Source organism: Dysidea avara, chromosome 10, assembly GCF_963678975.1.
Source record: "Dysidea avara chromosome 10, odDysAvar1.4, whole genome shotgun sequence".
Lineage (NCBI taxonomy): Eukaryota > Metazoa > Porifera > Demospongiae > Dictyoceratida > Dysideidae > Dysidea > Dysidea avara.
In genome coordinates this window covers 2786567-2807689 of record NC_089281.1, presented here as the reverse complement: position 1 = coordinate 2807689, position 21123 = coordinate 2786567, and the positions used below count along the sequence as shown (strand labels likewise).

The window sequence follows — 21123 nt, the reverse complement described above, 5'->3', positions numbered from 1 at the left end:
GGCTGTAATCAGTGTGCTCACAGCATGCATACAATCATGTGATACAGAGGCACGCCATTCTCCAAAGTAAAAATGTTTCACCAACTGATTGATATCATCCAGTACCCTGTATGTGGTTAGGAGAACTAGTATAGACATCTTTTATTATGTCTCTCACACTTCGGCCCCCACACAATATAATTTCTCACAATGAACACACACACGCATCAATATTAAGGGGACAGTTCACTTACAAGCAAGTCACCAAGTATAGAATTCAGCTACTCACTAAAGAGAGTACAAACAAGTCACTCTGTAGAGAGTTCAGCTACAAACAGGTCACCTGAAGAGAGTTCAACCACAAACAAGTCACCAAATACAGAATTCAACTACAAAACATCACTTTATAGAGAGTTCAGCTATAAACATATCATTCTGTACAAGGAAATCACCCAGTAGACAATTTAGATACAAACAAATCACCTGTAGAGAGTTCAACTATGAACAAGTACCCAGTACTGTGATATGAAGCAACGAGTAGCATGTGGTAATATTGGTGAATGGACTAGAATTATATTGCTAGTATTAACATTACCAGAGGGGATGAATGTCCAACTGGATGGAGTAAGAGCTCACAAGATGGCATCAGTTTCTGTAAATCACCAAATAACAATGCTGGCTGCCATCCCATACTATTCTCCTCTAAAGGAATAAGTTACCAGAAAGTATGTGGAATGGCTAGAGGTTAGCAGAAAGGATACATTGATGGGTACTACTACAATAAAGCATATAACACATGGTTATTCTCAACAGCACATATGGACATATGAAGTTCGTAACATTGATGCAAATTGTGATTGTAACTCAGTTGCAGATACTTTTACTGGCTCCTTCAATTTTTACTGTGAATCTAGCATAATGGACTAACTTCTGCTGATATCAATACGTATTACATGTCTAATCCTTTGTGGGATGGTTTAGACTGTCCTACTGGTAACACTTGTTGTGATAACCCCAACCTACCATGGTTCTATAGGGAGTTGGATATGGCTACTATGGATGATGTGGAAGTGAGGATTTGTACTAGCAGTGCTTTTGCTGATGAAGCTATCTTAGTTGATCAGTTAGTACTGTACATACAGTGACTATTGCTGCTGTATAATTATATAGTCTGTATTGTGTGTGTTCCCATATTTAGCAATTGATATGTACATAAGTGTGTGTATTGGTAAGTGAGATATGCTACTAGCAACACATTCCTTGAGGTGAACAATAAGAAACTTTATTATACTTTGCATGGGAGGATCAAAGTGTTGTCACATGCTGTATTTTCCATATAACCATATTGTACCAATTAGCTGCTGTATCAGTCATACAGCACAGTTGTGTGGATAATTGGGCAGATACAGTACAGTTATGCAGAGTAATTATATAAGGAATGTTGCAAAAACAGCCCCACTCAGACAGTACGATTGAACACGTCCATGACATTTTATATGTCAGTCAGTTGATAAGCCAGAGTTACATGTATAGTGCACTAGATATTACTGAGTTAGTTTTTATGGTTAGCACTTAGATGGCATAGTGGTTACACTTTCAGTGGGTTGTTGTAATGTTTGGTCTACAAGATGATAGGCACATTATCTCTTAAAAGGGAGATCAATGTACATGTACGGAAAGTAATCAATCGAGCAAGCAGTGTGACCCATGACAGCTATTCTCATATGGTGGGGCTCGCTAAGCCTCAACCCAATAAACTAGATACATTTTGTCACTGTAAATAATATAATGTAGATTCCCGTACATGTGATAGCTGCAATCTGATAGCCAATAGTTAGAAAATTTGTGCCCCTTTGGTGGTGAGATTTATGTACAGCAAATAGTTTGGACAACCTAAACTGCTCCCCAGCACATCCCTCACTGTTAGTGTAGCTACTATTAGTAGACTGGTACCTTAATGTAGTGAAGGAATGGACTGTATAGCTTAGTGTACAATTTGCAGTATAATGTGCTCATCGTAAAACATTTATCATAAAATAATATTACTCCTGAGCAACCATAAAAAGAAATCTTGCTATAAATATAATGATGAGATCACTAATGTTTCCTGATATGTACAATATATATGGTATGTGTTTTTACATGTGTGTACGTACATACATACATACACATGTCTCATGTAACATGCTTCAAATCTTTGTGTGAGGGGGAATTTTATTTCACTACTTGTGCCAAACTATCAAGTTGCAACAACTAAATGGCATGCACTGAATGGCAGGCACTGAACACTTCTGTGAGTTAGCTATCAGGTAGCCCTTTCTCTATCATTTCTGGGGGGAACAGGGCCCTCTCAGAAAGTAACCACACCAGGTACACAATTTCATAAACACCTTGCCTTAGTTATTGGGAACAAAGATGCTCCTCATACTGCTCTTTATTTGAAATACTGAGTAACAGGCTGAACATAGCAGAATACATATTACTTGTGCCATAATGTCACATTTTACAGCTCATATATTTATGATTAAAATGAGACATTCAAAACTACCAATCAGATTTACAATAATTAGAATCATTAGTCAATACCTTGAATTACATCAAATTTTGTGTAATAATTTAACAAGTGTACAAGTGCTTTAATGATGACACAGCAAAGTATAGATTTCTATTTATTTCACATGGGACATTAAAAACTGATTTCCAAAATCCGGTCACATACTGAATGTACCTTGAAGAGCAGTACTCAAATGTGTAGCAAATGATTGGGCAATCACTCTAATAAAGCAACCACTTATAAAACAATTAAATCTTGTTGGAGATGCTACTTCAGCACAAAGTTATGTAAAAGTTACAACAGTTTAAAAGATTGATTAGTATGTATCACTGGCTTCCACACAGATAACTCAATAAAAGATGATTTAAGATGCCAGAAAGATTTCTACTTACATGTACTAAAGTTACCCACTCACCTCTTGGTCCATATAACAGCAGTGACTTCATGCAGTCTAGTGTGTTGTAATGAACTGTAGTATTAACTACACTTACTACAGTACATAATTATGTACAATACAATATCACTAACTTCAATCCATTGATAGCATCAGTAGTTGGTTGACAAGACTGTCACAAGCAGCTCCAACTGCTGATTGGTCAAATTTACCTGAGTAATAATTATATACAAGCAAAAACATGAATGTTCTATTAGAATATTTGCTTAAGATGACCAGTTTAGTAATGGGCCATGTTATTTATATATGTACCCATAGTGTAACGACAAGATAGAACATTTTGATGGTTCATGTACATGTACAAATACTGGAATGACTGATGTTTGGTATGGTATTATTCTGTCACCACTTTATTGTGCATAGAGAAAGTGTGAAACTTTTTCAGCATTTTAAGTGTTTGTATCATTATTACAGTACAGATATCTCAACACTATTGTTAGTATTGTAGCTACGGCTACAATGTAATGCACAATAGAGATCTATATTTACTAAAGCACACTGGCAAGGAAGACAATACCTAAACCATATATAAGTATGAAGCCCCCAGTTCATATTCAACTACAGTTCTTACTACTCTTCTATTATAATAATAGTACACAATGGGACAAAATTATAGTACCTCCCACCAAGTGCTGCGTTCAACTATTCTAATAGAACAAACATCAGTTTTACATTGGACATATAATTCTTTTATGGACAGAAAGCCTAAACAAATGATGCAGTAATCCTTGAGATGGATCTGAAGTGATTCTGAAGCATTAAATCCTAGCTAGTTATTAAAACAATGACTCATGTGACTAGGATTCTACAAAGCATATGCATGGAAATATATTATGTGCATATGTAACGCAATCATAGTTGGTAGTTATATATTCATCTACATATGTATGTAATTTGCCGTGAAGCTGAGTATGGTGTACTATGTGGCACAGGTGAAACAAGTTACCCGGCCAGAAATGCTGCCCGCATATATAGTTACCTTGAGATACATATGCATGAAATTGACAAGAAGAAAACATCCTGATCACCTAGCAGACTCCTGTAAGTGTTTGAGCATAGATCAGATGTTTGAGCATAGATCAGATAGCTGCAGGTTCAGGTACAGTCATGGATTTTTTTCTTCTTTCTTCACTTTTTCATACATACTTTATATAACAACTTTAAACAGGCTGTAAGATCAGTTGTCCTACAGAACTTCAGCATTTGTGCTGTAAAGCCTTAATAAATAAATATATTTCATTTTAAAGTGTAGTTGTCCACATTTCCCATTAAACCTGCCAAAGCTCAAACCATTTGAAGGAAATTAAACACACACGTAATTAAATAAACTACTACCAATAATACATAATAATAGAGGAGGAGGGTTAACCCTAACCCCCCTTCTTCTAACCCTCTTGTATTATTATGTAGCTACTCTTGCTAATGCCCCATTTAGAGCTATACACTGACCACATTCCACTCTAATTTTAGCTAACAAGGAAATGCAGCTTTACAAGTGTGCATGTGATGCATGAGAGTACACAGTATAAAAACATGATCAAGGACATGCAGAAACAGTTTGCAGTGCTTTAGTCTGACCTTGATGACAGAATGTTAGCACTAGTAATAATATTGTATTGTACTAGCAAGTTAGTAACAGCTACTGAACAATGTGATACTTATCAGTTTAGTCATCCTTTCTATCCTGGAGAGTCTTGTGAGGTGATCTATGACTGGAACCCACAAACTCACAACTGGTCAGGATATTATTGGCTTATTAATCCTTTACGACGTGTATACTGTGATATGGAACATGGAATACAAGCTTATAACTCTTGTAAGGAGATCTATGACCTCAACCCACAAACTCACAACAGGTCAGGATATTATTGGCTTATTAATCCTTTACGTCGTGTATACTGTGATATGGAACATGGAATACAAGCTTATAACTCTTGTAAGGAGATCTATGACCTCAACCCACAAACTCACAACAGGTCAGGATATTATTGGCTTATTAATCCTTTACGTCGTGTATACTGTGATATGGAACATGGAGTACAAGCTTATAACTCTTGTAAGGAGATCTATGACCTCAACCCACAAACTCACAACAGGTCAGGATATTATTGGCTTATTAATCCTTTACGTCGTGTATACTGTGATATGGAGCAACGAGTAGTATGTGGTAATATTGGTGGATGGACTAGAATTGCTAGTGTTAACATTACCAGAGGAGATGAATGTCCAACTGGGTGGACCAAGAGCTCAAGAGATGGCATCAGTTTCTGTAGATCACCAAGTGACAATGCTGGATGTTATCCCATACTATTTTCCTCTAAAGGAATAAGTTACCAGAAAGTGTGTGGAATGGCTAGAGGTTATCAGAAAGGAATACTTGATGGGTACTCCAACAATGATGCATTATCTATAACACATGGTAGCCCTCGTCAACACATATGGACATATGAAGTTCGTACCATTGACACATATTGCAATTGTGACTCAGCTGCAGATGAGTTTACTGGCTCCAATTTTTACTGTGAAAGTGGAGTGAATTCTGGTGGTCATCCTAATCATGCTACACATTACTTGTCCGATCCTTTGTGGGATGGTTTAGACTGTCCTACTGGTAACACTTGTTGTGATAACCCCAACCTACCATGGTTCTATAGGGAGTTGGATTTGGCTACTATGGATGATGTGGAAGTCAGGATTTGTACTAATGAAAATTTTGGCAATGAAGCTATCTTAGTGGATCAGTTAGTATTGTACATACAGTGAAGTATACCAACCACTGCTGCTTTAACTATAGTTACGTGCATTTATACAGATGTTGTGTAGCTACGTATATTCTCACTGAGATTGACTCTGATGTGTTCCTGTTACTTGCAATTATTATGCATGTAAATGTGTACACAGATAAATGTAGATTTGTATACACATCTATTAATGTAGACAATTACTGTAAGAAGGCTCTACTTCAGCTTGTATGGCTGTAGGTAAGTAGAAGATTCTGAAAACACATAGTTTTAAGGTCATGACATCATGTTAGTTTCTTAATAGCAAAAGTGATCGATTATCTACCAGTATAATAATGACCTAGCAATTTTCCATAAAAAATATATTTTTTTGTTTTATTTTTTCCTGTGCTGGGATTTCCCCCCATAAATTCCTCCGTAAATTTGTACTTGTTTGCTGTGCTATTCTAATAGTTTCTGTCCTCTTTCATAAGTTTTTAACCATTAGAGAAGAATTTTATATAGCTACAGCACACTACACCACACCACATGCTTCCTGTTGCAAGTTTGTGTTGTAATGCAAAGGTAAGTTGCTACATTTGGGTGGAAAAAGTGACAATTCGACCAAAAAGGCTAAGACCAACAATATACCAGCATTGTAAACAATGGAAACATACAGCCTCAAGTTTTATAATAGATCCTTACAACTATGAAGCCAGAAACATGTCTGATTGATAGACTTGAGTCTAATATATGCCAGCATAAGTATAAGTAAAAGCATTAGCATAATGCTGGCATAATAGGCATTATTTCTAGCATAGGCCAAAGTTTGCATTAATTTGAGGAAGCTCCTCTACAGAGAAAGAAGTTGCTAATTAATCTATTGAACATACCAATCTCTATAAATGAAAAATATAACTGGTGTGATAATTGCTAAAGTTTCAATTCCAAGATAAAGTAACCAGCATTTATTCAGCAGATGTTGTCAGGTAAAAAGTATTCTTAATAGTTCATCTATATTGCAGATGTAGTTTTGTATGGTTGTTTCAACTTAAAGTCTATTTGAGGCATGGAAAAGCACAAAAATATGCATAGGAACAAAAATTTCAAGCGAAGGTGGCTGCATCATTTAATTATAATTACTGGACAGACAGTATTACTCTGGTCACTCTGTACACAGTAGACACAACCCATCCACTGTGAGACATGGACAGTTGGCATTTAGGTACCCATTGATATCATAGTTGGGTGGGCTGCTTTCCCAGTTGACACCAGGTCACTAGGTACCATTCAAATGCTGAGCAAGTTTCTTCACTATATACATGTACTGGTGTGTGTGTGTGTTTGTGCGTGTGTGCGAGAGGTCTGTAAACCTCTCGATATCTCTATATACTTCACTGGAATTTAATACCAACCCTGCCTCCAGGCCTGTGACACATGGATACATAAACAATTAAGACACACACACATTATATGGAGACTGTTTTATGTGCTGTAAATCATTCGGACAAGCCGCCATCATGATATATATGCCTCGCTGTTAATGTAGCTACTATACTAGATTGGTACCTGAATGTAGGAAGGAATGGGCGGTATAGCTACATTACTGATTTAGTTGAAGCATATACTGATACAACAAAAAATAGTCCCAGGCAACCATAAAAATACAGAGATGTCATAGCCATTGACTAATTGACCATAGATAAAATTATGAGGCTACTAATGGTTCTTTAAGTGTGTAGACTTCCTTTGCTAATCTTCCAAATAATATTTATACACTCTATCTACTCTCCAGCAGTGTCATACTGATACTGCTAAAAGGTCCTCAGTAGCCTCTCCCAGATGCTATACAGCATCAACTAACTGTTGAGTTGAAATGCTTCAAACTTTCAGCTTAACTACTGTCTGTACACTAAGTGGCACAAATCCAGGTACAATTTACTAATACAGGATGTTTATGCCTAAACATATAATGTGCATACATCTTCATTAAGGTGAATGGCAATTTCAATTATGTCTAGTGTGTAAATTAAATGCTGTAGACAATTAGCATTTTCACCTGTCACAGCACTCAAAACTGTTTTCATTGTAAGGTGACTTTCAAACAGCACTAGTACTGTTTTAGACACCATGTTTTTTAAACGAACCAGATAAATATCTCAATGGATTCACAGACATGTTACAGTAGCTATACGGTACTCTGATAGCCATGTACATCAATTTAAAGTAGTGTTTGTATGCATGTACATACAATAATTTGTGTATTCAAGAAATTCACTGTGACATGACAGTGAAGATTAGCATGCACAATCCAGTAAAGTTTGTTGACTAGTCTCAATATGGTCCAGTGTAGTACACGAGTGTAGTGATGATCTGGTGCACACACACTCCAATACATATAGTAGACCTCTCAATAATATCTCTACTCCACTGGGAATTAGTGCCAACCCTCCTCCAGGCCTGGAGCACATGAATACATTCAACAATAAACAACAAGATACACATGCACACACATTTACTCACTGGCGCATTTTCTTGGCATTAATGAATGCTTGTACCCCTTCAGTGTTGAGATAGGGGACCAGTTTATGTACAGTAAATAGTTCAGACAATCCTTGTAGTATTCGACTGCTCCCCAGCACATCCCTCACTGTTAGTGTAACTACTATTAGTAGACTAGTACCTGAATACAGTGAAGGAATGGCAACATCGCTGATATAGTTGAAGATTAGTGTATAGTTTGCAGTATAATGTGCTCATCCTAAACAGCTTTGAAACATTTAAATAAATAATTATTACTCCTGAGCAACCATAAAACAGAATGCTTGCTATAAAAATATAATGATGATATCACTAATGTTTCCTGTTGATCAGATATGTAGATTACATATGGTATGTGTTTGCACATATGTATGTACAACAAGTTTTCAACTAAAAAATATCAACTGCACACTAGCCTCACGTTTCCTTCATAACAACTTAGAAGTATTTGTTAGGTATAATCCACCCCAAACATGTTCTCAGAATGACTCAAAATGCTTTAAACAAATTCTATGGAAACCAAAGCAGAATTTTCTATTCTTCAACTTAACTGAAGCAGTAGCTTCAGCCATGCAACCATATAACTTATACGGTTAAAAATATGAGCTTGACTTCTTCACTGTTTGACATCACGTGTGCCAGTGATATGCCATTTTGCCTACTAATGTAGCTATTATGCATCATGGACTTAGCTTTGTCCTCCTTTAAATCCTATTTCTGTGTCCATAATTTTGTAGTGAGTAGATTGATTGCAGAGGCACTTTTCATACTATTCATTGTGTGTAATGTCGTGTAACAGGTGGAACATAACTGAAAATGGAAGCAAAATGGTCATGGCACTTTTTAATAATTAATAGTCAGTGAATGTGTTGTGTATCTAGACATAATATTATTCAAAATTTCTAATAATTGTATCTGTTACAAAAATATTGTAAAATTTAAAAAAACACAGTAGTAAATAGTCACATGATCACAGAACAAGGGAATTTACCTACTGGGGGTGTCAGTGTGCTCGCAGCATGCATCAGATCATGTGATACAGAGACACAGTGTCCATCTCCAAAGTAAATATGACTGATCAATATCATCCAGTATATAGTGACCCATCTAACCTGCATGTACATGGTTAGGAGAACTATAGTATAAACCTGTACATCATCTTTGATTATATTAATGAAATAATACTGCAAAACCAGTCACTGTGTAATATGGTCACTTTGCATAAATGTAAATACATTAGTAAGTCTTACTGTATGTATGTTAAGTGACCTAACATTCACATTAAAAGTTAGCATATTGTGCAGTCACCAAAGTACTATAGAGGTATACCTGTAGGCCTCAGTGAAGGCTTGATGTATCTTGTCAATTTTGTGTGTATCTGGTATGGCCAGTAGTTCACTAGCAGTGATCAATCTGATGTACTCAAACATAATCAGTGTGGAGATGTGTACTGCTAAACTAGTCTTGCCAGTCCCTACAATAATGGTGATATGCACTATCAGTTTAGTAGCACCATATCCTGTATATCCCTGTTTATTGAATGTGCTTTGAATAACAGTATATACTCAAATGTGTAGCAAACAAAAATTGGACAACTACTCTAATAAAGCAACCACTTACAAAACAACTGAAATTATAAACCTTGTTGTAGATGCTACCTCAACACAAAGTCATGTAAAATGTTGCAACAATTTAAAGGATTGACTAGAAAGCCAATAATACCACTGGCTTCCACACAGGAGTAACTTTGGTGAAGATGATCAAAGATGCCAGAAAGATTCCTACCTTCATGTATATACTAAAGTTCAATCATCCACCCACTCACCTCTTGGTCCATATAACAGAAGTGACTTCAGTCTAGTGAATGAATTGTGTTGTAATGACTGGACTAGTTCTAGTGCAGTATTGATCACTTCACTATGACATGGCAGATATCCCTCTGGTAGATACTTTCTCAAAATGTGTGACTGTGAGGTGTAGCATACAGATAGTAAATGAAAGTTGGAAACTAAAACCCCACACAGGAATTACAAGCATTGTTGGGTCACTTTCACAATTCACATGTGACTGGATTTGAGAGAAGGACACTTTTTAAACCTTAATGATTTATAAGATATATGTTTACATTATGAGTCAAGGGGCATTATGGGTCACTTCTGCAAACTGCAATAAAAATGCTGGTACAGACATACAATAACTACCACAAAATGTGATCAGATATGCTTAGTTACTTGTGCAATCCGGCAATGAATTTTTTCTTTAATGGAGTTTGTAGATAGTCATTATTTTTCATGTTGTATCATTACTTTTCATGTTGTGAATTCCTTATACACTGCTGTGGATATAAGTAAAAAGTACTATAAGAACTATCTTGTAATTAAAGTATAGATTGATGTGCTATACATATTTTATGGGTATATAGACGAGTGTCTAAATTGTGTGTACACTAGGTATCATGTGAGATGTACTACCATTAGAAACACTTTTTTGTCCTGACTCATAATATCCCTACTGACTCATAATATGAGCAGTGTGCAAGCAAACGTTTTGATGGGGTTGTGCCTTCTCATTATTAATAATAATAATTCAAAATGTAAGACAATATTTCTAATCCTTATATAGTGATTTCTTAACCTGCAAAACTTTTATATCATAATATTGAATATTTGCGAATATATGCACATGAAAGCGTAAGTGACTCATAATCCCCACATAATTACAGTAGAGCAGCATAGCACGATAGCTGCATCATTTGTGAGAAAGAATGAAACTTCACATATCAAATGTAACACTTTGACACCTCAGATCAAAGGAATTCCAAAGGATACATTTGCCATGTATACCTCTTTACAGGGAGACATCTAAATGTACACCGGTGTACATTGAAATGTATCCAGGGTAAGTGGTTGCACTTCTAAAAGAGCAAGCCACTTTCATCAAAGCAAGCATGGCCTTGATATGGATGAGGTAGTGGTACCACCCTCTGTTTGCTTTATACACGAAATTGACTGAGGGAATAAATTAATGCTCACATGATGATTACCACAAATTGAAGTGTTGCCACAATTGCAAGAAGCACTCAAATGAAGGCATTTCAGTATCCTTGCCGTTCTACAAGTTGGGAAATGTAACTTAAATGTGAGAAGTACTCTCACAGTACATTCACAAGCGTTTCAGCACATTTTTCAATGTGGATACGCCTACATTACGGACGACACAAGTTAACCACTCTATAATGAAGCTTACCCCTTTAGGTCTTTAGTATACGTTGTGATTAGTCTTTAAACAATGCGAAAGCATTAAAACACTTGTAAATTCCCCAAAATTTGTCCTACTCTACTTTTCCATATCTGTAGGACTCATCTGTTTATTATATAACAATTGTAGCTACAACGTTACTTGCTGCCTAACTATAATTGAATCTTTCAGGCATGCATATAAAATGAATCCAGTGGTTACACTAGTATTGGCATCAAGGCTATCAGCCTGAATGGAAGTGTTACATATTAGCTGTAGCATGAGCACTCGTGATTTGTCTGATATGTATGCCCGCAGCCCTTGGGCTTTGGGCATGCCCATGTTACAACTATAAATTGTACTCCTAATAACATTCGTTTTTTGATATAGTGCCATTGTAGATTTGGACTATGATGACTTTTGCAGCCATTTTTGTATTTAAAAATTGACATTTTTGTCTTTATCTCCTTGAGGCATGATTTTACATGTCAAAACAAGGTGGTATTTAGCTGAGTGTTAGGATTTTGGAAAAAACATAGGCGATCTCTATTATGAACCATTACCATGGCTCATGATACAACTGTTGTGGTAACAGCTAAAGTTTCGACTCCAAGATAAAGTAGCCAGCATTTATTCAGCTTATATGTTGTCAGGTACAAAGTATTCTAAATTAACTTCTGCGGTTTATCTATATAACAGATGTAGCTTTGTATGGTTGTTTCAACTTAAAGTCTATTTGAGGCATGGAAAAGCATAAAATATGTTACAATTGCAGGAAATTTGAAAAAGCACATTGAGTGAAGTTAAAAGCATACAGTGAAACCTGTTTATTCTGGTCATTGTATGCAAATAGAGACAACATTTTCTGACCTTATTTAGCAGAGATGGCTGCATAATTTTTATCATTACTCCTGGGCAGGCAGCATTACTTCGGTCACTTTGTACAGAGTTGGCACAACCCACTCACTGTGTGAAACACGAACAGTTGGAATTTGTTTCCCCAGTTAATACCAGGTCACTAGGTCCCATTCAAATGCTGAGCAACGTGAGTAAAGTTTCTTGCTCAAGGAAACAACAACAGCAACTGGGAAAAACCAGGCATCAAACCTGGATTACCAGGCTGGTGCTCTTAGCCACTACGTTGTCCCCCCCCACACACACAAACACATGCAAAGCCTTCAGCTGCCGTGCTAGCACGGTCACGCCTACCCAGTGAATTAGCATTAGGACACCTGTACACTACTCAGGTGCTAGGAGTCGGTGCAGGTATATATTCCTGGAACAGGACTAGTAACCCACAGGGGGCTGTACCATGTCCCACAGGTGAAGATGTGGGCACCTGAAGTCCCACCTGTACCTTCACCTGCTCTATGAGACATGGACAGTTGGGATTTGCTTCCCCAGTTAATACCAGGTACCATTGATGTTACAACTGGGTGGGCTGCTTCCCCAGATGACGCCAGTCCCCAATATACAGCTGGGTAGACTGGAGCAATGTGAGTAAAGTTTCTTGCTCAAGGAAACAACAACACCAATTTAGCACAACCAAGCATTGAACCAGGAACCTTTCGATTACCAGGCAGATGCTCAAGCCATTTGGCTATACTGCCTCACAACACACACACACACACACACACACACACGCATGCCACAAACACACACACACACACACACGCATGCCACAAACACACACACACACATATATGCCACCACACACGTGCATGCCACACACACACTAACACATATAATAGACCTCTTGATATCTCAATTTCACTGGGAATTAATGCTAACCCTGCTTCCAGGCCTGTAACACATAAATACACTCAACAATATACAAGACACACACACATTATATGGGGATCGTTTTATATGCAGCAAATCATTTATACAAGCCTGGACTACTGCCCATCATACATATTATATTCTTCGCTGTTAATGTAGCTATACCATGTCTGTGAATCTATTAGAGTCATTATTATGTATGGAGCTACATGTCATAAATCTTTTGAAGTTTAACAAACTAAGTGGTGTCTAAAACAGTACTAGTGCTGTTTGAAAGTCACTTTACAATGAAAATAACTTTAAGTGCTATAACAGATGAAAAATTAATGCTAATTGTCTACAGCATTTAGTTTACACACTAGACATAATTAAGACTGCCATTCACCTTAATGAAAAATAATCTAATGCCATGACCCCATGTGTTGCAGAATTCTGCTACTAACCTGCAGCCATGCAAGAAACTATTATAGTCTTCTCGACTGTCCACATTAATAGATGTATGTACAGTATATGTTTAGGCATAAACATCCTGTACTAGTAAATTGTACCTGGATATGTGCCACTTAGTGTACAGACAGTAGTTAAGCTGAAATTTTGAAGCATTTCAATTCAATAGTTTGATGATGCTGCATAGTGTCTGAGGACCTTTTAGCAGTATCAGTATGACACTACTGGAGAGTAGATAGAGTGTATTAACATTATTTGGAAGATTAGCAGGGGAAGTCTACACACTCATACTCAGATTATGCTATTGTAGTGAGAATATGTATGGTGTCCAGTAAGATAGGATGGTGCCAATAGATATGACTTGCTGAGCCTGAACTGTTCGTAAAAGGTGCGAAGGGAAGTGTTCCGAGAAGTGTCAAGCAAAAACAATGAAGCCTGGTATGTAAAGCAGACAAATAACTTTCTACAATCACCTAAGGTCAAGTTTTTGTATGGATACTATAATACACTATGTGTGGTAGCTACCGACTCTGTTATGAAACAACTGTAGTGTAGTCTAGCCAGGCTAGCTATCACACATTAATTCCCCAACATGAAATTCTCTCTTAACTGTTTAGAATATGTATCATTTTCTCAGCCACTTGGCAGACTGCACTGTACTGTACTGTCAATGTTTACCACCCTAGCTTACAATTAGGCCTGGACCTAGTTTTTATCAGTTTTAATGTGGGCTGCATGTATACTCTGTCATGGCTAGTGATTGTAGTTTATGGTGCCAGTGTGATGTGTTTAATAGATATTATATTATTATTATTATTAACGCTTTACAGTGGCCATATTTCTTGAGACAGGTTGACATGATGTCACATGATTTTCACTGCTGTTTATCACCTGGTGGGACTAAATGGTTCCAGGATAGCTACCTGCAAGTATATAAAACACATGGTTTTTATGGTTATATGGCTGGTTGTTTTTATTTGCACGCAGCATCATTTGTTTAACACTAGCTAGTTGTAGATCTTGTGTGCATATATACACTATATAATTTTGATAATGCCTCTCGGAGTGTGTTTCATGTGAATACAGGGCATCATGTATGCCCACCCAAATTTTCTAGCTACACCCCTGCATGTATATCATGAAGTTGAATATGGTGTACTGTGTAATACCATTGCCAGCCAAAATGTAGCTTTACAAGTGTGCATGAGAGTACGCAGTATAATAACATGATAAAGGACATGCAGAAACAGTTCACAGTACTTTAGTCTGACCTTGATGACAGAATGTTAACACTAGTAATACTATTGTATTGTACTAGCAAGTTAGTAACAGCTACTGAACAATGTGATACTTATCAGTTTAGTCATCCTTTCTATCCCGGAGAGTCTTGTGAGGTGATCTATGACTGGAACCCACAAACTCACAGCTGGTCAGGATATTATTGGTTTATTAATCCTTTACGTCATGTATACTGTGATATGAAGCAACGAGTAGTATGTAGTAAAATTGGTGGATGGACTAGAATTGCTAGCGTTAACATTACCAGAGAAGATGAATGTCCAACTGGATGGAACAAGAGGTCACAAGATGGAATCAGTTTCTGTAGATCACCAAGTGACAATGCTGGATGTTATCCCATACTATTCTCCTCTAAAGGAATAAGTTACCAAAAAGTTTGTGGAATGGCTAGAGGTTATCAGAAAGGATACATTGATGGGAGCTACAACAATGATGCATTATTTATAACACATGGTAGCCCTCATCAACACATATGGACACATGAAGTTCGTACCATTGACACATACTGTATTGTAATTGCGACTCAGCTGCAGATGCTTTTACTGGCTCCAATTTTTACTGTGAAAGTGGAGTGAATTCTGGTGGTCGTCCTAATCATGCTACACATTACTTGTCCAATCCTTTGTGGGATGGTTTAGACTGTCCTACTGGTAACACTTGCTGTGATAACCCCAACCTACCATGGTTCTATAGGGAGTTGGATATAGCTACGTGGAAGTGAGGATTTGTACTAGTGAAGATGAAGCTATCTTAGTGGATTAGTTAACACTGTACATACAGTGAAGTATACCAACCACTGCTGCTGCTTGAGTAGAGAATAGTCTGTGTTGTCTGTGTGTAACAATTGATATGTAAATAAATGTGTGCATTGGTAATTATAAATGAGTTATGTTGTTAACTAGACATTCATAGTCTACCTTGTATGGCAATAATAGATTCTGAGGTCATGACATCATATTAAGTGACATTAAAATCAAAAATTAATTTTATATACCTAGTTGTTCAAAATATTGATGCAGCAACTATTCAAACTTGATTTACACACTGGTACATGTTCTTGGCATTAATGAATGCTTGTGCCCCTTCAGTGTTGAAATAGGGGACCAGTTTATGTATAACAAATAGTTCAGACAATCCTTATAATATTGGACTGCTCCCTGTCGTCACATCTCTCACTGTTAGTGTAGCTAGTAGACTAGTATCTTAATGTAATGAAGGAATCGACTTTCTGGTAACATCATTGATAATACGAGATTAGTGTACAGTTTGCAATATAATGTGCTCATCATAAACATGTATCATAAAATAATACTTCTGAGCAACCATAGAAAAGGAAGCTTACTATAAATTATAATGATGAGATCACTAATGTTTCCTGATATGTTCAGGTATGTGGTTTTGCATGTGCATACGTACATTTTATGGTTGTAAAATGAGCATGGGTGGTCTTCCTGATAATAATATTACGTCTGCAATTGGCCCTCGGGTTTTGCAGCCCGCAGGCTGAGGGTAGACATATCAAGTGGACCACAAGTACACATGTTACGTGTTATTTGACACTTTGAAGTCACTTTTAACTTAGTAACTATACGTTTAGGAGCCTTTGGTGTGGTTGAGAGTGCTTTTGATGTGGTCTGGTGTTTGTCTAGAACTTTTGAAGAAGTGGCTGAACCTATTATTACAAGTAGAAAGAAACTATAAAATTTAAGTTAGAATAGGGGATCAAAGAAAGTTTTGAAACAAAGGAGTAGTTAATAAGTGGTGAAAATAGTGGTGAAACAAGGAAGGTTGCCTATACCTGCAGATATACTAGTGGAGTCATGGTTATAGACTGAAGTTTATGGGAATTTAATGTGCACTAGTATATCTACAGGTATATGCAACCTTCCTTGTTTTACTACATTTTAACTACTCCCTTGTTTCACAACTTTTTTTCTTTGATCCCTACTCCTAATTTTTCCTTCTACTTGTTAATTATAACAACTGAACCAGTGCATACTGCAACAAAAGAAAAAAAATGGCATTAGGAATGTTATAAAAGTAATTTTACATCAGAACATGTACCCCAACAATCAATTATGCAACAGTGGTTTGTTTTCAGCTACGCTTCGCCTGTTACACAGCCTTACAAATGAAGGACAGTACGAGAAGCATCTCTGCAATCAATCCAGTTGCTACAGAAAATATGGTTGATAGGCATAATAGCCATCACAGAAGCCTCATCACGCTATTGCAAATCGACTCCTTGCATTGTTAGCAAAAAGAACTGGAACACATAGGAGGACATAGGCAAGTCCATAACGTGCATATTGTACTGCAGTTGGTGAAAAGGAACATCTTGGGATGAAGCGGCAGTGAAGAAATCAAGCTAGTCAGTCAGTTAGCATAAAATATTAAAAATTCCATAGATGAAAGGGTTTGGAATTAGTCTGAAGACACATTTTGGCCTTGGCTGTGCCTAACCAACTTTGGCTGTGCCTAATCAAATCTGCCAAGCTGTTATAAAGGGAGATAATTAGTTTTTGGCTAGAAAAGCACAGCTCTTCATGATCCCTAATGTAACAAAATCATAATCCGTCCACATGTATATAATGTGTCATGAAGCTGAATATGGTGTACTGTGTGATATCATGACCAGCCACTGCATGTGCAAATCAACTGCAGTCAATTGTATATATACTTATCTTGGTAGTAACACATTTATACAGGGGCACAGGTGAACCTTGGAGAAATGCTGCCATACATAGTCTTTCATTTAAAAGTGTATCAGTCTACATTTCCCATTAAACCTACCAAAGTTCAAACCATTTGAAAGAAATTAAACACATACGTAATTAAAACTATTAGCCAATAAACTACTACAATTCTGTATTTAGAGAAAATGGAAGCTATACTGACCACATTCCATTCTAATATTCGTTAACGAGGAAATGCAGCTTTACAAGTGTGCATGTGATGCATGGGAGTACAGTATAAAAATATGATCAATGACGTACAGTTTACAGTTCTTGTTATGACAGAATGTTAACACTAGTGATATTATTGTACTATACTAACACGTTAGTTACAGCTACTGAACAATGTGATACTTAACAGTTTAGTCATCCTTTCTATCCTACACTAAACATTAGAAGACATATTTCAAGGCTCACAATCCTATACCAAGGACTTCATAATTTAATATCACTAGAAATATCAACCTACATCACAACCACTGCCACTGTAGATTTTCCAACATCCTTTTCATTTAACATACGTACTGCTATAGATCTAATCATTATCATAATAGTCACTTTTTGTGATTGGAACTTATTACCTATCTCTGCTATCAAAGCTAGTACTCTAAATTGTTTTACAAATCAATTATGTAAGTTATTTATTGTTAATAATTAGTAATTGTAACATACGTATCGTAACTTACTGTTAATTGTGACATATGCACTGTAACTTTATGACTCTTTGCAATTAGTAGTTGTATATGTGTACTGTAACTTACTGTTTATAATTGGTAATTGTGACATACATACTGTAATTTACCTTTTATAATTAGTAATTGTAACATACACACTATAGCTAACTTTTTTTTATGTAACACATACATACTGTAACTTTTTTCACAATTAGTAATTGTAGCATACATACTCTTATTGATTGTAACATGCACTGCACTAATGTTGATTTTACATCCTAGGCAAATCAGCTGTGCTGCCTACCTAGTAATTAATAATAAAGAAGAAAAATACAAAGAAACTAAGACAAACTTCGAAAACGCATGGCTGGGTGTGGTTCAGCTCAAATTTGAAACAGGAGGAGTCTTGAAGCACATTTTAAACAAGCCCATTCAGATCTTGGAACATTTTCCCTATTTAGCCAAGCCTTGATACTTTACAAATCTCAGTGTCAGAAACTGATAACTTGTCTTTTATTAATCCCTCAACCATCTCAGTATCAGCAGAAACCCTTTCCTGGACAGAAGACTGTACAGGTTTGGGAAAGCTATGAAACATACGGTTATGTCTTCTCCTATCTCGATCACCAATTTCATTAACAATACTTACAACTTGATCATTTACACAGATGAATACAACCTAAGTTTGGATGCAACGCCACCTTCTTCCATCGCCCTCATTGCAAACTTCAATTGTAACACCAAGCCATTGCCTTATCCTCATAACCTTACAGAGGTTTGAGAAAGAACTTTGAGTCTCATTTAATGTCTTAGCTATATACATTTTGTTTAGAGACTTGACCATTGTATCCAGCATTAAAACAAGTTGTAATCTTTGGTAATTATGACTATAGGTCTCAACTGCATGAAGTGCTAACTTATTGCAGAGTTCACAGAATCAATGTGTTCTCAACTCACTGTGTTGTTTGATATAGTATATCATCTCGGATGGTACATTTTCACACTTGCTACATAGCCACATCTCACACCATTTACATTGAATAAGGTCCTTCGCATTATCAGCACATCTGTCACAAATGTAGTCAGAAGTGGTGCTGTCTTCCAGCTCCTGTACCACTGGGGAATTATATAGAGTTATTTTTCTTTTCATTTTCTTGGAGTGTTGTACTCAGTTATGCTTCACACTTCGCATTGTAACTGGCAGTCCCTCCATTTAGTAATGATAGCCGCTTGAGTCTATGAACCTAGTTCTGGCGAGGAGAACAATAAAGTCTAATAGGGAAAAAGTAGTATCCATGCAACTCATATCCCACAATTGAAGTAAAGTGTAGTTGCAGTTATCCACATTTCCCATTAAACCTGCCAAAGCTCAAACCTTTTGAAGGAAATTAAACATTAAACATATACATAATTAAAAATTAGCCATAAACTACTATCATAGAAGGGGAGGTAACTCTAACCCCAGCTCATCTAACCCTGCTACTACAATACTGCATTTAGATCACATTCCATTCTAATTAGGAAATGCAGCTTTACAAGTGTGCATGTGATGCATGGGAGTACAGTATAAAAACATGATCCAAAGACATACAGAAACAGTTCACAGTACTTAGTCTGACCTTGATGACAGAATGTTAGCACTAGTAATAATATTGTATTGTACTAGCAAGTTAGTAACAGCTACTGAACAATGTGATACTTATCAGTTTAGTCATCCTTTCCTACCTGGAGAGTCTTGTGAGGAGATCTACGACTGGAACCCACAAACTCACAACTGGTCAGGATATTATTGGCTTATTAATCCTTTACGTCGTGTATACTGTGATATGGAACATGGAATACAAGCTTCTTCTTATGACTCTTGTAAGGAGATCTATGACCTCAACCCACAAACTCATAACAGGTCAGGATATTATTTACTCATTAATCCTTTACGTCGTATATACTGTGATATGGAGCAACGAGTAGTATGTGGTAATATTGGTGGATGGACTAGAATTGCTAGTGTTAACATTACCAGAGGAGATGAATGTCCAACTGGATGGAACAAGAGATCACAAGATGGCATCAGTTTCTGTAGATCACCAAGTGACAATGCTGGATGTTATCCTGTACTATTCTCCTCTAAAGGAATAAGTTACCAAAAAATTTGTGGAATGGCTAGAGGTTATCAGAAAGGATACATTGATGGGATCTACAACAATGATGCATTATTTATAACACATGGTAGCCCTCGTCAACACATATGGACATATGAAGTTCGTACCATTGACACATATTGTAATTGCAACTCAGCTGCAGATGCTTTTACTGGCTCCAATTTTTACTGTGAAAGTGGAGTGAATTCTGGTGGTCGTCCTAATCATGCTACACATTACTTGTCTGATCCTTTGTGGGATGGTTTAGACTGTCCTACTGGTAACACTTGTTGTGATAACCCCAACCTACCATGGTTCTATAGGGAGTTGGATATGGCTACTATGGATGATGTGGAAGTGAGGATTTGTACTAATGAAGTTTTTGGTGATGAAGCTATCTTAGTGGATCAGTTAACACTGTATGTACAGTGAAGTATATCAACCACTGCTGCTGCTTGAGCACAGAATAGTCTGCGTTGTCTGTGTGTAACAATTGATATGTACATAAATGTGTGCATTGATGATGAGTTATGTTGTTAACTACATAGGCGGATGATTCCTCT

At 36.7% G+C, this 21123-nt stretch overlaps 2 protein-coding genes across 4 annotated transcripts in view; both read right to left on the bottom strand.

Moving 5' to 3' along the window:
- The window catches only part of LOC136237236 (uncharacterized), a 52318-nt gene that overhangs the window by 1594 nt on the left and 29601 nt on the right, over positions 1-21123 (bottom strand). The window lies entirely within an intron of this gene.
- On the bottom strand, positions 7861-13470 carry LOC136269272 (uncharacterized). Of its 3 annotated transcripts, none has more exons than XM_066064802.1 (6): positions 13239-13470; positions 10074-10583; positions 9578-9722; positions 9240-9360; positions 8231-8390; positions 7861-8167 (listed from the first exon to the last, which is right to left on the bottom strand). In XM_066064802.1, the coding sequence occupies exons 4-6, from the start codon at positions 9334-9336 to the stop codon at positions 8005-8007; spliced, it is 420 nt and encodes a 139-aa protein (XP_065920874.1). In that variant the 5' UTR covers positions 9337-9360; positions 9578-9722; positions 10074-10583; positions 13239-13470; the 3' UTR covers positions 7861-8004. The 3 variants fall into 3 exon arrangements, with proteins under 3 accessions (XP_065920874.1, XP_065920876.1, XP_065920875.1); XM_066064804.1 differs by lacking the exon at positions 13239-13470 and having other exon boundaries at positions 10074-10215; positions 10480-10613; XM_066064803.1 differs by lacking the exon at positions 13239-13470 and having other exon boundaries at positions 10074-10593.

Coding starts and splice junctions, on each gene's coding strand:
- LOC136269272 (XM_066064802.1), bottom strand. CDS start 9,336: ATGATATTGATCAGTCATATTTACTTTGGAGATGGACACTGTGTCTCT. Junction 8,391..9,239: donor CACACTGACACCCCCAGTAG/GTAAATTCCCTT, acceptor CACTGTATTCAG/GTACTAGTCTACTAATAGTA. Junction 8,168..8,230: donor AATGCCAAGAAAATGCGCCA/GTGAGTAAATGT, acceptor CATGTGCTCCAG/GCCTGGAGGAGGGTTGGCAC.